General features: G+C 38.4%; 2 protein-coding genes across 3 annotated transcripts; one reads left to right on the top strand and one right to left on the bottom strand.

Moving 5' to 3' along the window:
* The first annotated feature begins 11,603 nt into the window (after positions 1-11,603).
* On the top strand, positions 11,604-12,662 carry LOC116180650 (motile sperm domain-containing protein 1-like). The gene is made up of 3 exons (XM_031500749.1): positions 11,604-11,826; positions 11,873-12,191; positions 12,245-12,662. Exons 1-3 carry the CDS (start codon positions 11,694-11,696, stop codon positions 12,438-12,440), a joined length of 648 nt encoding a protein of 215 aa, XP_031356609.1. The 5' UTR covers positions 11,604-11,693; the 3' UTR covers positions 12,441-12,662.
* A 2,524-nt stretch (positions 12,663-15,186) lies between these two features.
* On the bottom strand, positions 15,187-16,380 carry LOC116180554 (viral IAP-associated factor homolog). Of its 2 annotated transcripts, none has more exons than XM_031500603.1 (5): positions 16,301-16,380; positions 16,122-16,254; positions 15,845-16,073; positions 15,594-15,802; positions 15,187-15,544 (listed from the first exon to the last, which is right to left on the bottom strand). In XM_031500603.1, exons 1-5 carry the CDS (start codon positions 16,304-16,306, stop codon positions 15,426-15,428), a joined length of 696 nt encoding a protein of 231 aa, XP_031356463.1. In that variant the 5' UTR covers positions 16,307-16,380; the 3' UTR covers positions 15,187-15,425. The 2 variants fall into 2 exon arrangements, with proteins under 2 accessions (XP_031356463.1, XP_031356462.1); XM_031500602.1 differs by having other exon boundaries at positions 15,189-15,544; positions 16,119-16,254.
* Positions 16,381-17,145: the final 765 nt, after the last annotated feature.

Genomic DNA, 17,145 nt, shown 5'->3' with positions numbered 1-17,145 from the left:
TCTTCCGTCATATTTTCTTTGGAGCTTCACTGATAGCTCTGAATAAAAAGGATGGAGGAGTACGGCCTATTGCCGTTGGAATGACTCTACGGCGTTTAGTTGCGAAAATCATCTGTTCCCGTGTACATCAGAGAGCTGGAGAGTTTTGTAGACCTTACCAATTGGGTTTTGGAACTAAGGGAGGTGCAGAAGCAGTTGTTCATGGTGCTAGAAGATTCATTGAAGTTAATTCTGACTCTTGCAAGGTTTTACTGAAATTGGATTTTACTAATGCCTTTAATATGGTTCGTCGTGACAAAGTTCTTTCTGCTTGGATGAACCTTTTCCCAGCATACTACAAATTTATACATCAAGCCTATGGATTTCCATCTTCGTTATCATACGGCAAGAATGTCATTTTATCAGCTTGTGGAGTACAACAAGGTGACCCGTTAGGACCTTTGTTATTTTGTCTAATGTGCTTGGATAAACTGAAAAGCCTGAAATCTCCTTTTAAAGTTGGCTACCTTGACGATTGGACTTTAGGTGGTGAATTTGACACAGTTTTAGATGATCTCGAATCCATCAAAAATTCAGCTATTGAATTAGGACTGCATCTAAATGTAGCAAAATGTGAAGCTTTTTGTACAGGCGGATCCGAAGAACAGAAACAGGATGTTTGTTCTCGTATCCTTCGTGCAGCTCCAGGTATTCAGTTTCCAGATCTGAAATCCTTTATGTTATTGGGATCTCCTCTGAATACATCTTCTATAAAGACTTGTCTTATGGCCAAATTAGAAAATTTCAAAATTTTGTCGACTCGTTTAAAATTAATATCAGCTCATCATGGACTATTTTTACTCAAGAATTGTCTAGCTGTACCAAAGCTGTTTTACGTTTTACGTAAATCTCCTGCATTCCTTGTTACTGACTGCCTAGCTGCTCTTGATAATGAATTTACAAAAGCTATTGGATCTGTTTGTAATATTGAAATGACTGATACAGTATCGTTACAGTCCAGTCTGCCTGTTAATAATAGTGGTTTGGGAGTCAGAAGTACGGAAAGATTAGCTCTTCCAGCCTATTTGGCTTCGATCTTTTTCGTGCTTCCCGTCGTTTCTCAGATTATTGATTTCAATGATGCAGCATGGATTTCTGATACAATTCACCAATGGAAGATAGTTGATGAATCTCAAGCACCTGTTGAAGAAACTCGTCACATCCAAAAATCTTGGGACATTCCTTTGAATGAAAAGTTATTCGATCAATTGTTCAATAAATTCGTCAATGATCCAGTACACCAAGCAAGGCACTGAAAGAAAAAGAGTCAGGCGCTTGGTTACAAGCTCTTGCTCTTCCTGCAAGGCAAATCTCCACACATCTTGAAGATTCTGTTTTGCAGATAAGTATTGCTTTACGCTTAGGTGCTACAGTTTGTAGCCCTCATATCTGTAAATATGGGGCCAATGTGGATAAATTTGGGCATCATGGTGTATCTTGCCAGAAGGACACAGAAAAGTACAGTCACCATCGAAACATCTTAGAATGTCAGAAAAGAGCATTCCATGAGGCTGGTTATTCAGAACCTCATCATCTTTTTGGAATTGATAAAAAACGACCCAATGGGAGAGCTTTTAACGCCTTGGATGGAAGGAAGATGTCTGGCATGGGACTTTACTTGTGTTGATACCTTATGTCCTTCATATTTTTTTTCCTCGGTGAAGAAAGCAGGTTCTGCAGCCGCTTTAGCTGAACGCAGGAAGAAAAATACTTACGCTGCCTTAGAACCTACATTTATTTTTAATGGATTCGCTGTAGAAACCATGGGTCCGTGGGGAAGTGAAGCCAAAAGCATGACAGCGGCATATTTGGTAAAAGACTCAGGCAAAAAACTGGAGTCCCGCTCAACCCAGTTTATTTACCAGCGAATCAGTATAGAAATCCAAAACAGCAATGCCGAATGTATTTTAGGAACTTTACGTTTTTTTTGTAATTCTTTTGACGAAAATTATTATGTTTTAAAACCCCGTTCTTACATGTAATTTGTTCCTGTTCTATTATTTTCATTAAACATTTATTTATTAAAAAAAAAAATGTTCAGTGTATTTCGGAAGTTACAACCCCCGCAATGTAAAAGTGCAGTACGAATGATTTGAGAAACTTTCGTACCTTCGGGACATCCCATCTATGAGAAATATTCCAATTTATTAAGTCAATCTGGGGGATTATTTACGAAATAAGACAGAGTTGGTTTGTTTCATTCGAATTTGTATTTGTTTCGTTTCGTTTGTTTTGGGTTCATATTGAAGAAGTGCGGACATTTGGTGCGTTCCATCGTGATTGTCGATTAATTTAAAGAAGGAGTTTATGGTGGAAGTGGTGTTTCTTTGAATCCTGAAGACGACAAGAAAACGAGGCTGCTGCTAGTTTCCGGACGGTTGAAGAGCGTGTACGTGTTTACGGTAAATTCTCAGACAGTCACTCCTGTTTGTTTTGTTGAACACGCAGTTCGTCATTTTTTATAATAAATTTGTACAGAAACCAGTGAACCGAAGCGGGTTAAACAGTTTAACGCGTCCTGAATGCGACTACGGAAAAAGTTTTGGGAGTTTGGTCAGGGGTACCGTCCTTCGTTACATCCCTTCCTTGCAATTTGTCACCGCTTGACTTACGCTTTTCCACACCGCCACTGCCTTTAAGGCGTTCTTTCTGTTCATCCCCTTCGCGAACTTCCCTTTCTTTCCCGTGGCATTATTAATGTAAATACGTCAAATTTGGCTGGGAATTCTTCCCATAATCTTCATGCACTTCACGCTTGAGCCTTCTTCAATTTTCCTTCACGCATGCTTCGCGTTTACACACGGCTTCATTTCGGATTTCAAAAGTTTGAAGTCCTTACCTGCATCTACTGTCGATTTCTTCACGTCTTCTTCCTTTACTCCTCTCCCCTGTCCCCACATACGCATGCTTAAATTTTCTTCACAATTCATTTACACGTCCTTCTTTTCCACCGCCCCACTTGGTTCTCAGTTCCTTCGATTGACCCACCTCCTTTTCCTGTCCCATTTCTTTATTTCAATAAGAAACCTTTACGTATCCAATCGTCGAACTTCTTTCAAGTTTAATTCATGTTCCTATCGTGCATCATTCAGCTCTTTGCTTGTACATTTATTTCTTCATGCCTCCTCCACGGTTTCATTCTTCAAGTGTCTACCATTAGCACTTCAATCAGGCTTCCTCCTTGTAGATTTGTTTCTTCACTTCTTGTTGCAGATCTATCCACTTCAGCATCTTTTCTTCGTGATCCTTCATGTCTTCTTCTTCCTTCAACAAAGCTGCATACCTTCTTCACCGACTGTCTGTTTCTTTCACATGTTATTGTCGTGCGGCAGTTACGTCTCCGTCAATTACTTTCTCTGTCTCTTTCATCCACTGCTTACACTTTATCGACTCGTCCTTTGTACTTCCTCCGTGACAATTTCGCCCCTTACGAAAACACAGTGCACGTTAAAATGCGGCAACACTTTTACAGTTGCCAGTTTTCGCTTCCTCTTCACCGCGCACCATACCTGTTTGCCAGGGAGCCGACAACGACAACTTGATAAAGGGGAAAGATTTCTGAATTTGGTATTCAGCATACAATAACTTACAGCTGCATTTGATGGAGTGTTTAAATAAGGAAGGGGATTGATCACTTGTGCAAAAAATTCTTTTTTTCACTACTAGCGTCTGATGACATGATTATTAACCTTTTTTCCACTTGTAAAGTAGGCTTTCTCGGCATTTGTTCAAAGTGGTTAATAATGTGGACATTATTAACTAGTAGTCAATAATCAGAACTGTCACGCTGTCACTTTTAGAAAACACAACCCGAAATTTCGCTTAATAAACGTTTGGACAAGTTGTCTAAGGGCCAATTGCACCGCCAAAATTAAGTATCCCTGAAAGTTAAGCATAACTTAAATACCATAGCAACGATTGTCTTAATAATCGTTGCCATAGATTTTAAGTTCGACTTAACTTTAATCAAGGCTTAATTTTGTTGGTGCAACTGGGGCTAAAATGAATAATTGCCACCATGCGCCATTTCCAGAGAAATTACATACCTAAAATTATCACATTTTGAAAAAATTCGAACGAAATTACTCTTTGAAAATATCTCAATGACAGAACAAAATACGGCATGTTTGACTTGTACTTCTACACACTTGATTGACATGTTAAATTAATAATCAAAAAATTCTGTCCAACCGTTCACTTTCTTATCAATATAATATGTTAATTTAGTGCTAGTAGTGAAAAAAATAGTATATATACCACGGTAGAGAAGTCTATTATTTCCTTCGCACCTTATACCCCTCGGCGCAAGCGCCTCAAGATGTAATCTTGGTGCTCAGGCAATAATACTGTACTTGTCTACTTTGATATATAATGTACTAATTTTATTGTACCCGAATCACAATCTCTGTTTTAAACACTCAAACGCGTGCGAAAAAAGGCCTTTAAAACGCACGTGCTTTGAAGTTGCTAAGTAATGATACTTCTTTCTTATAAATTCGGAGGTCGGGTGTTCGAACCTGGGTTGAGGTGAATTTTTCATGTGTGGCAGAGATGGAAATTACCTTAGACCAGTTTCGAGCCCTCTGCCGGCTACTCCGAATTAGGTTTTCCTGCAGTTTTCCTAATTCGTAAGGTAAATATTAAGACCTTCTGCAGAGACACCTCTAAAAAGCATTATGCGGGTCACTCTGTAATTGGGCGACAGCCTGTTGAGGGCCCAGAACAAGAGAGGGTTATACTTCAAGTATGACTTTTGAAACTGTCATCTGGGTGAAATAAAAAATCCCCTTAGGTCGCTTTCTGTAAATGCAGAACATTTCTTTGGCTTGTACCTATCCTTTGGTTGAAGCTTTCACAAACGCGCGTAATTTAGTGTATATGCTTCTAAATCTGTTCCACTTTTTAATCGCAGCATTGTTTGAAGTTTTGAACGAATCCACCAAAAGATAGAAGATTTAAATACCTTTGACATTTCCTTCATATATGCCAGCATTATCTATGCATTTAAGACTTTATTCGTAAGTAACTTCCTATTCATCCATGGGAACAAATTTTCATATTCTTTACAATAGGCTTTACTGGATTTGGATTTTACACCTACCAACGTTTGTTTATATTTTTATTTGTTACTCAGTTGTAAACGTTGATTAACAAGACAAAACGCAAACGGGTAAACGCGCCATCTTTAAACGCTACTGACTTGTAAAACTGACAGCTGACGTGTAAAAATTTTACAAGTTAGTAATCTAGTAATTTCATTGGCCAGAATTAATGCGATGTCTCTGTTACATGGATAATATGATGTTTTAGACATTTCTTCGAGATCAATTTAAGAACTAATTATTTACGTTTACAAATGAGTAACAAATAAAATATTGTACATTATACGCCAGCTAATAGTTTTTACTGGCTCTAGGAGATGACAGGCTCGCCTGACGGCTCGCCAGTCAACTTCTCCTATCGCCAGTAAAAACTCACTTACCTGGCTAATAATGTAAAATACTATACAACAAGCGATTTAATGGACGGTGTTTATCTTTTTCACTTATAATGCACAAGGAGGTTTGTATTTTATCGGTAAATTTGGTTGTTTTAGGTAAGAAAATCTGTTGGCCTAGCATGTAAGACGAGAAAAACTGTCCACTACATAAAGAAATCGACAACCGCAGTGAGCATTTTAGGGTTGACAGTTTTTCGAGTTCAATTGTAAAATGAGGAAACAGATGTGAGTTGCCAACAACCCAAATTTACTCGGTTAAATACAAACCGAGGTGTAATGGCGGCAGGACAAGTTTAACGAACAAGAAATACCAAACTGAATCATTATTTGACAGACGTCAAACTAGTCATACTGGGAAAGGATAATCGAAACTGGTTCGAAAATGAATAGTGAAAAAACAACTAGTGCCATTTGTCGCTGAAAGATGCAGGTAACTTTTGCCGCTGTCAAGTGACAATTGCACTGCGGCTTATGCGATTTTTTATACATGATTGAATGTCAACGGAAATCGTTTTATTCAGAAAGACGATGATTTTTATAAGCAAACGTCAAGTGACATTTCCATGGCAATCGTGAAATTACGAGCACCCAGCCCACTTAATTAGACATGTAGTCGAGTATAACGTCAATATAATTTCATTGTATTTCCTATTTTTAAATTATACTGCAGGTATAATAAAAAATTCTATAAGATACACGTGTATAAATGGTCTTTAAAGCACTTGCAACGTTAAAGGCACTCCGCTTCGCGTCGTCCCATTAAACTCGTTGCGCGTGCTTTAAAAACTTTTTAATTAAAAAGCGAACTCGATGCAGAGGAATCAATGTTGAGTTAGATACTCAGGATTTAAGGATTTATTAATGAGAAAAAATCTCTTCATTAGCGCATTTTAGTGAATAAAAACGTCATGTTGGTTTTTTTAAAATTGTTATGCGAACCGAACTTGATCCTTCGCCCTTGTGCTTAAAATAAAACCGTTTACGTGGATGAAGGTAATGGAAAAGCTACCCGATACGAATTGTAACAAACTTTAAACATACATGCAAATTCAATAGGGTTAATCCGACAATTTTGGGCAAGCGTTTCGGGAAAATTGGTCTTTCGCTCCATGGTCTACAAATTCAAAAATTTCGTTTGTGTTGTATAAATGGAAATGCATACGTGGAGAGTAAGAAAACCGCTGTTTCCATTATTCTTCCTACGGAATCGATCTAAAGCATTGTCATCCCTGATAAATGATAGTTTCCGAAAAGGGCGCATTTTCTTTCCTTCACACGAAATCGACAGGCCGTGAGAAGATTATTACGCAACGTGGTTACTAATAAAGTACAAATTATGACGTATACGGTACGTAAACATGACGTGAGTGCATTTTTCATTTATCGGGCTGAAATTGCCCATAAATCACGTGAAAGCACGCGACCAAGTAAAAGAAAAGGAAACTTTGTAGGTAAGTACAATCCATTCTGAAACTAATCAGCCTCTCTTGACGGTTACTTTCAGTCATAAACTTTCAGGAAGAGGTGCTGCTCTTCGCGAAACAAAGAGCCTGTTGCTCTCCCACTTAAATCCTCATAAAACTCAGAAACGTGCGTAATCTACAAGAAAAAATTGGGTCTCTCACCTTTGCAAAAATCCGAGCTATTTTTAATTATTAAAATCGAAACTCCACCGCGACGGCGATCGCACAGTTCACGCTCGTTATATTGGAAGAGAATTTATGGGGGTTTTCAGCAGGTGAGCTTTTATGAGGCTGCGAGCTTGCTCGAGCTTTAATAGCGACTGACTGAGCGCAGGCCGCTACTTCATTTTAGGACCTCGCAGAACCGTAATCGTTAATTCTACTGGCGAAATTCGTAATTCGGCGATAAAAATGGTGGCGATATTTGGCGGCGATTTCCATTGAAGGGATTAGGATGGAAAATTGTCCCGAGACTGTTAACCTGGATATCCAGGCACAACAACCTCAAACTTAGTTCACTATCGATTTCTGCGACCAAAAACCTCACGAAACGAGTTGCTGGGGCCCTTTTGTCTTTTGCGGTGGCAATTGAGTGATTGCAATTGCGGTGTTTGCAAACGCGAATGTTCAATTATTGACGGGTCACGCGCCGTCGAACTTCGTAGGGTTTTGTGGAAAAAAGTTTATTGACATTTGTGTCGTCCATAAGCTACCTTTTTTATCTTTGGAAGGGTCGACCCTTTTTAAACATCGTCTCAAGGAGAAAATGGTTGCGTACATTCGGCAACGATTTTCTGTCACTTTCAGCTTCTTGTTCCACTATACATGAAATAACAAGTTGCACACGTGGAATAAGATACCTCTCCCGGAAACGGGTGGTAATGGTATTCATATTTCTATCCAATTGATATGCCAAGACGTTCTCTTTGCGTATTTTTTGAAGACCAGAATTTGTAAGGAGAGTTTAGAATCGAAGGCCCTATGTCTACGTGGAATGTAATAGCACGTAGCACCGTACGGTTTATGTACGTAGTCTATGATTCTCTATTAAAATAACGACGTGTATTGCTGGGATACCACGCATAATAATTTTAGTTGACGTAACTAGCGTACGCTCATCAAAAATACTGATTACACTATGGATGGTTCGTTTTGGATTAGATAACAAAATCCAAATTATTGTTTTTATTTAAAGTGATAAGACATTGTAAAATGTTATGTTGTGTTTGTATCGAATTTTTTATCTTTTAGAAATGATTCGTTAGGTTTTATTTTCGTATAGAAAGGAAATCTGGGTTTCAAGTAAATCATTAATAACATTTTGTTTGCGTAAATGTACAACGAAAATTTGAATCTTTAAAAAAAATGTGGAGTAGGGTCGCGTAGACACTTGTATAAAAGTAGAGCTGGTAGGTTTTTTTTGGACTGAACGTCCCTTGTGACTCAAAGACGTTCTTTTGCGGTCAAGAACCTCAATTTTTGAAATGTACGTCGTCTTAATTTTTTGAATTAAAAATTTTTTTGTGTTGTATCGATACAGTCAAATTGAAGGTCGACATATATCGTTCATTTTGTAATTAAGTGCACTGAAAATCATTATAAGAGATAGAAATTACCGAGTGTTAGAATTAAACAACAAGTTAAAAAGCCATTATGCAAACATAAATGACGAGAGCGTATTATCCTCCTAATAATATTAATGCTAGGACCAGGAAAAAATACCGATAGGCACGAGATCCTTACTCCATTCTCTTTCAAATGAGCCGCCTGTCATCGAAGTCTTACAGTTTAATGAAAAATAGTGGAGCGTATACAAACACACGGAACTTTTTATAAATGCTTTCGTAAATAGCATTGGGCATTGTCTACATTAGAAATTTCATTGGATACCTTCGTAAATAAAACATACAGCATGCGTTAACAGTAATTTTGAAACCGGTATTAGTTTTAGTTTCATGCAAGGTGCCTACATTATGAAATAAGAAAGTTGCCATTGCGCATGCGCAAAACCAAATTTTGAAACTGGTGTTAGCTTTGCTTGTATTTCAAGTGCCTATGTATTAAATTTCATTTAAATGCTTCAGTAAATAAGGAGGATGGCAATGCGCATGCGCAAAACCAAATTTTGCAACTGGTGTTAGATTTGTCTTTATACCAAATGCCTATGTATAAAATTTCAGCCTTCATAAATAAGAAAGTTGGCATTGAGCATGCGCAAAACAAAATTTTGAAAATGTCGTTAATTTTACATATATTCGTAGTGTTTACATATAAAGTTTCATTTAAATATCTTCATAAATAAAAAAGTTAGCATCGCACATGCGTTAAACCAAATTTTTGACACTGCGCATGCGCAAAACCAAAAAATATGGGTATGCACGGAATCCTTGGAATCGGTTCAGTGGTTTAGAAGGAGTACGTGTGACGGACAGACGGACGGGCGGACGGACGTCAAAGTCATAAGTCAAAGTGCAGCCAATAGCGATTTTTCACTTTGAGGAAAATACGCTAAAAAGAAGTCCGTATGACGTGAAAATGATGCAAGTCTTTTAATGCTAACATTGCTTTTATTATCTTCTTTTTCGTCTGTGCAGTTTGATGAACATTAAAATTGTTATGGTTAGATTGACGTGTGTTTACGAACCCAGTAAATTTAGAGTCTTGTGTGTGTGATTTTAAAATTGTTTGTGTAAATGTATGCAATTAATTTTTGTTTTTAAATTTAGTTTTGGTGATTTTTAGTGACATACAGGGTGATTTAAATTCGAGGGCCACCATGGGGATTTCGGGAACTGCAAGAGAACTTTTTACTGAAGTTATTTAAAAAGATATTTCGAAATCATTGATACAATATTATGGCCACTTTTGTCCCTCTACAAGATGCTACTTTTAAAAAGTTTAACGTTTCGTCTCCAGTCAACCATCATTGTTTTTTCTTATGGAAGCAATTTTTATTTTTTGTGTCATTTGATGGAGGATTTTTTTCTGATTTCAAAAATGTAAACATCGACTCGTCCATCCAACGCCATAGCGAACCTCCCACCAGAAGGGTCAGTGGAGCTGGAAAAGTTTTTTTTTAAGTATCCTTACTCTTTAAAGCGGTTTCTGAGACTGGATCTTTTTTTCTCCGCTGCCAACAGTCCCACCGCTCGCGCGCATCAACGAGTGACTCTTCAACATAGGCAGTGACACGAGAATCAAAATCAAGCGATCCCAACCAAGGCGACTCAAACCATCGCCCATCCTAGGCTTAGCGCGCCCTAGCAACAAACAGCAACACTACAAAGCGACCGTCAGTTAGTGTAAGCCGCGCACTTACCTCCCCATGGCGTACCCCCAGGTGCGCTGTGGGTTACGGATAACTCGATAGCCCGATTATCAAATCCAGGCTAAACGCGAAGTTCTACAACTGCGATATAAAAACGAATCTGCACGGCATCAACGAGCACATGCTAATTTGACCTAAACTAGCTATCACTCTAACCTAACCTAACGTTTGGCATCTTGTCTTGAATGGCGGTAGTGAACGCGTCGCTCCATAAACGTTTGTTGTTATTTTGTGTTATTTAATGCAGGTAGTAATTTTTGCATTTCATCTTTATATCGTATTTGTGTTTTGTAGGCCGCATTTTATTGTAGTGTGTTTGAATCTTTGTTTTTGAAATTTACTTGGTTTAACCGCAGTGCAGAATCGCTTGCTTTGTTTATATTAATGTACATCAACTAAATTTCCGGGCTTTCACAATCTTAATAATTACGATCATTATTAAGCAAACTTTTCACAATTTCAGTGTTTTATTTAACGTCCCTTCCCTACTGTGCTTCAGGTCAAAGCGTTGTCTACAACTAACGTAAGGGGGCTCTGCCTTAGATGTTTTATCAAGTGCCACTTTTCAAATTTAAGCTGGATCTTGTTTAGTTTTGGAGGGAGTAGTCATTCGGGTGGCCTGTTTTTAAACGTTGCCGGGTTGACTTTATTTCCGTGTTCTTGTAGTGTGAAGTTAGCGTAGAACCTGGGGGTTAACTTTCAATCACCTGCTCGGACATTATATTCTCCTGACACAAGTTTTAAGTACCTATAAAACAAAGTATATAAGACGTTGAAATATTTCTGTGAGCGCTGGATTTACATCGTGAGCACAGTGTCGTTTAAAAAGGTGATGGACGAGTACGGTACGACCTCCGTGAACCATTTGAGGAGGCCCTCATTGACCTCTAAGCTTTGAAATTACTTCGACGCGTGTAGCGTGCGTGCGGGTGTGTGGCCGCCAACTCCATTCTCAGCGTTCATCTACGCCTTTCCCACTTGTCACAATAAAAAATTGCATGTCCTGGAGTGTTTGTATGCCCGAGGGCCGTACAGGTCTCGTCTCGTCGCCTGTAACCAGTAAAAACTATCAAAAAATGGCCGAGTGTAGTGGTTAGAAAAAATACTGAAAATTAATTTGTTACGTACGCGTGTATTATTTTTATGTTATGTTATTATGTACGTATTTCGTTTGAATTAATAAATGTGTTATTATGAACTCCCATAGTTCCTATAATGGCAACGTTGCTCTCATTGCATCCATTTTTGAAGCTGTATAGATAATGACGTTTTGTATATGCAACGCTTTGTATAAGTGAACAGTGAGAACTGAATGCACATATTATGAATTAAATGTAAATATTCACCTTCAGCAACAAAGAAAATGGATCAAAATATACGCAAAATACCAGTTTTCGTGTTTCCAACAACCTTAAATTTCTATTTAAATGCACGTCATACACACAAACAGCTACTAACACTCTACAACCCGTACGACTTTCCTGTACGATTCAAAGGTAGGTGTATCTTGGGATATCAATTATCACCCATTTCCGCTTTCAGTATTATGCACTGCCCCGAACAAGTACACTGTGATCGACCCCGACGGCAGTATCGGCCCGCAGGCGTGCGTCGATATCGTCGTACGACACACATTTCCCATAGTCGCCAATTGTAGTATAACCGACAAATTTCGTATCACCATGCAGGACCACTCGACCAGAAAAGTATTAGGCAAGCGCGACATCGAGGCGAAACTGCTGCAGACCGAGCCTGATAATAACTCTAATGACGGCGACAACTTTGTCAGTCTGCCACAGGCGGATCGTGCCGATCGACCGCCACCCATGCAATATCAGTATACTATGCAAAGCAACCAAAGGTACCACTAACAGGGTTTATAATTTACTTTTAAATTGATGCGTACTCTTCCAGATTGGGTACCACCTACACTGCAAATTACCTCGCGATACTTGCCGGCATCGTCAGCATTTTCGCTCTACTATTACCGACTAAGGAGGAGAAGCAAGAAATGACACAGATTCCCAACTATTTACACATTAGCGTCAATTTTAAATTAGTCTTTGCGTACGTCTTAGGGTTAGTAAGTATGGTCGTCTTTCGACCGTAACGTATCGCATTTTTTTGTACTCTCTCTCCCTAAAAAGAATGTTTGTGTGCTTCCCACACTTGTCGAGTAACGGAGGCGCCATTATCGGTTATATTTTCCACGGTGGTATTGTTACGAAGGTGCGCGTGAGCAGTCTTGGTGTGCCGCACCTGTTTAATGAATTGAAAAGTATTTGCTGGCAATTGTTTGTATTACGCTTAAGTAAATTTATTAAATAAATTATGAAACTTGTTTTATTTTGGGGTGAAATATTTGGGAGGTATCGTAGACTCCCGCCTGATTTGGAAAGGGCACATTGAGCGAAAAAGGCCACTGCATGTAGGAGGGCTTTTGGTTGTATATGGGGCTTGAAACCCTCGACGCGTATATTGGCTTTACACTATATAGTGATAAGACCTATAATATACTGTATGGTGGCCTCCCATGCACAGGGCAACCTACAGGAAGCACCTAGGAAAGATTCAGAGACTCGCCTGTCTGGAAGTCACCAACCACTGGAGCCATTAAAACCGCGGCAACTTTTTTTTAAGAGGTCCGTTTTCTAACCTCATCCAGACGTTCTAAGAAGGAAATTGGATCGGTATTCCCTCCAAATGTAACCCGGACGTCAGTAGCAAAAACAGCGGTAACTGGTTCATCATCGGGGATACGTTCGGGATCGGATTCCACAGTGGGGGCCCAAGATCAACGGGAGGTGCCATTGCTAAAAATAAAAATCAAAGAGGTCGACGGTAACCGGAGGGAAAAACCCAATAATCAAACCAAATTTCAAGTTCCATTTTCCACGGTTTTTAAATGATCTCATAACATGTTTACTCTCTGGTTTGATCAGAAAAAGCCAATTAAGATAACAATTTTAGCTCTTGTTACCTAGATTCTGGAGACAGCCTCCCTAAAGCTATTGAGATGGCAATGCGTTATAGAAATCAAACGACGCAGAAAAGAAGAACAAAAGACCAATATTGCTTACCGACAGCCAAGCAGATTCTGGACCTCTGGGAAGACTGAATCAGGTTAACAAGTAAGCATAATTCAATTTGTTCATTTTTAATAAATTCTTATTTATAATGAACAAAGTGTTTATAAAACATTACAATATAAATAAAATAATACATAGCAACAAACATTAAGTGACATAAATGAAAAAAGCTTCAACACCGAAAGGTTTGTAAATAGTCTTTATAAACGACCACACAACAGAAATGTATTGTAGCACTACACCAAAAAAGTGTCTGGCAGCACCAAGTAGATTCAATAACATATTATTGTAATAATGCATAATTTAGTAATCAATTTCCTATCATTTCTCCTGAAATGTATGACGGTCTGCCAGAGCTGGGCAGTATTCGATTTTGTAAATACTTTTTAGTATTCAAATCCTTTAAAGTATTCAAATACTTTGTAATTAAATACTTTTATGGAAGCAATATTTGTACTTTCACAAATATTTAGTATTCGAATACTTCGCAAAGTATTTGGATACTTCGTAAAGTATTCGAATACTTTGCATAGTATATGAATACTTAATCTTCCTTTTTTTACCAAAAAATCGACTGAACCAAAATTTCTCGGGAAAACACTTTTTCTTATTAATTTTGGTGCGTAGAATCCAAAACAATTCGTACTTTTTCGATCAGACTTCTCAATCAAAAGTTATAGACTAGAAACCAATTTCGAAAGAAAATTCAAAGGGCTGTAACTTTTGAACTAGTAGCCCAATCTTGGAACTGTTTGAAATTATAGATTCTACAGGCCACATTCTATAAGAAAAATTTTTTCCGGGTCGATCGGAGACAATTTTTTTTTCGGGGTTCAAAAAAAGGCAGTGTATAACCTTCTTTTTTTACCAAAAAATCGACTGCACCAAAATTTCTCGGGAAAACACTTTTTCTTATTAATTTTGGTGCGTAGAATCCAAAACAATTCGTACTTTTTCGATCAGACTTCTCAATCAAAAGTTATGGACAAAAAACAAATTTCGAAAAAAAATTCAAAGGGCTGTAACTTTTGATCTAGTAGCCCAATCTTCAAACTGTTTGAAATTATGGACTCTCGATCGATCTCGATCTCAGACAATTTTTTTTCCGGCCTCAAAAAAAGGCAGTACTTTTAAGTTATTCAAATATTTGAGAACAATTTAGAAATGTTTAGGGAAAGTTTCCATTGTCACAAAATCAAATATAAAAATCCGATACATCTGAATACCGAACTCGATAGTCTACGTAACTTAAAAACAATAGGGACCTTTCTTATATCCTTAAGACCATATGTACCAATTTTCAAAGCGATCGCACTTTTCTAAACAAGTTATCATGCACACGGACAAACGGATGGTCAAAAATGGATCTGTTCCAAAATCGCTAGAATTAATTTCAGAAAGGCGTACGTATCATGTGCACGACGCTTTGAAAACTGGTACACGTATTCTTAAGGATATAACTGGTATCAGAAAGCTCCTGGTAGGTACCTCCTATATAATAATATAATAATAATAATACGCTTTTACTCCCCTTAAATTTGTATATAACAATAGAAATATAAAAAAAGCTAACCCCATACAAAGTATAACTTGATTTTTTAAGTAGTATTAAGCCTTTTATCTAGTATACTATTTTAAATTTTTAATGTATTTGAGTGACAAGTATTTGAATACTTTTTACTGTATTCGAATACCTTTGAAAGTATTCGAATACATTCTAAAGTATTTGAATACTTATTTTTTTAAGTATTTGAATACTTTTCAATGTATCTGTATCTAGTATTCGCTTGTACTGGACGTAAAAGTATTTAGTATACAAATACATTTGATTTGTGTAAAGTATTTACTATTTAGTATTCAAACACTTTTTGAAAGTATTCTGCCCAGCTCTGCGGTCTGCATATAGTTAATAATACAGCAGTAAAAATCACAGTTACGATTTGGTAGCAAAGAAATCCAGAGTCTGATACAAAAGCACCACGCATTGAAACACATCCAGCCCAACGTCACCAATCATTATTCAAATCCTTCAAATCTGAAAACAGTTTATCTTTCACAGCAACGCGGGGATCTTCCGTAAGGTCCGTAGGCACTGCCCCAGCTTTTCCGATCATATACTCGAACTCTACAAGTGAAACAGTGATTTTAAGTGTAAAAGACCGGAAGCACATTACCATCCTGCGTCATGTTGGGACCGCGCAGTTCGACAGGCCCCACAAGCTGTTTCTTCATCTCCCCTTCGAAATAGATAAAGATCGTCGGTAGATTCTTATCTGGGTAATTCGGTATGCAAGTTGTCGAAATTGACTTGACAAATTTCACTGTGCGGAATTTAGCTGCTAAATTGTGCATGAATTGGTTTATAAGGGCGCACAACGGTATCCTGCAACAATCATTAATTTCTGGCCTAAGTGAAAGTAATTACCCTTGTTTATAAAGATGAAGAACGACCCAGATGCCCTCGCCAGCTTTATTAATCTCCTGCACGTAGTCTTGCGCGGATATCTCCAAAACACTGCCGAATTTTGACCGATCGGCGAGCGCCTTCATTTCAGCTATACGTTTCTGTCGGTACTCGAGTAATATACCCTCGTCCTCCGAATCTTCCAGTTCGTCTAACTCGTCCAAATTCATGTCGGTGATGTGTTTACCATCTAAACTGTAATGTTAGCTGGACGATACATAGTCGGGTAACTCACCACCGGTTGCTTGTTTCTCTTTAATGGTCTGCTCGAGCATATTGACCAGGTCATCTTCGGTGACCTCCTTTTCTTTCGGTGGGATGATGCCTTTGGCTCGCAAAACGTCGTTCCATTCAGTGTCATCGTTTGGGTTCTAAATCGTGCGTTAAAAATTGAGTTAAGTTTTAGAAGTAATTTACCTGCATTTTAAATTCTTAAAATAAAACGAAAGTGTGAGAAAAAATTAGGTTAGGAAGACAATGTTATAATTTCCAATAATAGAGGGCAACACTTTCTTTGATGTACAGGGTATCCCAAAAACACTACCGTCATAGTCCTGGAGAGCTGGTAGAAACATTGACTTTATACACTATTATATTATATATTATTATAGTGTGTAAAGTCAATGGTAGAAATAAGAAAAATTACTTTGATTATATTAAAAGGTACAGTAGGCAAACCGTAAAAAAATATAGCAAATACTGGCTTCGAAAAATGAATATAAAGTCAACTTGCCTTAGGCTTTCACATGCTTCCAGGAAACACACTAGTGCAGCGCCTTTTAGGGCAAACAGATGTTGGTAAAAAAAACTTTGATCTGGCGATTTTGTACCATATCCGCCTGGTTAGCCGTTAGCCTACCTATAGTATATTAGGATGTATCCATGATAGCTAACTTGAGTTGCCTTTCGGCAGGTGCTTAGTGGCTACTTCGTGGTACTACACCCGACCCGACACCCGCCTTTGGTTGGGGCTGTGGTCTTTCCTTCTTTTTCGGCGGTTGGGTCGGCTGCTAAGCCATCGAACCTCTGCCTCTTTTTCGCTCCGCCTACCCGTTTGCTCGCCTGACCGGAGTTAGCTCTAGGAGCCCACCTCTAGGTCAGGGTTGTGTCACGGGAGGTGGATGGTTTGAAGGTGACCGTTGGGGCAGTTTGATCCTCTTGGGCCAGTCTGGCCTTCTTTCTCCTCTTTTGCTCAGCGTCGAAGATGCGCTTCCGTGGTTTAGTTTGTTGTTGAGGCTTGGTGACCTGTAGGTTGAGGGACG

The sequence above is a fragment of the Photinus pyralis genome, unplaced genomic scaffold, assembly GCF_008802855.1.
Source record: "Photinus pyralis isolate 1611_PpyrPB1 unplaced genomic scaffold, Ppyr1.3 Ppyr1.4_LG9, whole genome shotgun sequence".
Taxonomy (NCBI): Eukaryota; Metazoa; Arthropoda; class Insecta; order Coleoptera; family Lampyridae; genus Photinus; species Photinus pyralis.
This window is presented reverse-complemented; position numbering and strand designations above follow the sequence as displayed.

What these genes read in the sequence shown, in the direction of transcription:
- LOC116180650 (XM_031500749.1), top strand. Translation starts at nt 11,694, where the DNA reads ATGGATCAAAATATACGCAAAATACCAGTTTTCGTGTTTCCAACAACC. An exon ending in CTTTCCTGTACGATTCAAAG is followed by an intron (nt 11,827 to 11,872) that starts GTAGGTGTATCT and finishes TTCCGCTTTCAG; the next exon opens with TATTATGCACTGCCCCGAAC. An exon ending in ACTATGCAAAGCAACCAAAG is followed by an intron (nt 12,192 to 12,244) that starts GTACCACTAACA and finishes GTACTCTTCCAG; the next exon opens with ATTGGGTACCACCTACACTG.
- LOC116180554 (XM_031500602.1), bottom strand. An exon ending in AGAGAAACAAGCAACCGGTG is followed by an intron (nt 16,074 to 16,118) that starts GTGAGTTACCCG and finishes ATTACAGTTTAG; the next exon opens with ATGGTAAACACATCACCGAC. An exon ending in TCCCAACATGACGCAGGATG is followed by an intron (nt 15,545 to 15,593) that starts GTAATGTGCTTC and finishes TTTCACTTGTAG; the next exon opens with AGTTCGAGTATATGATCGGA.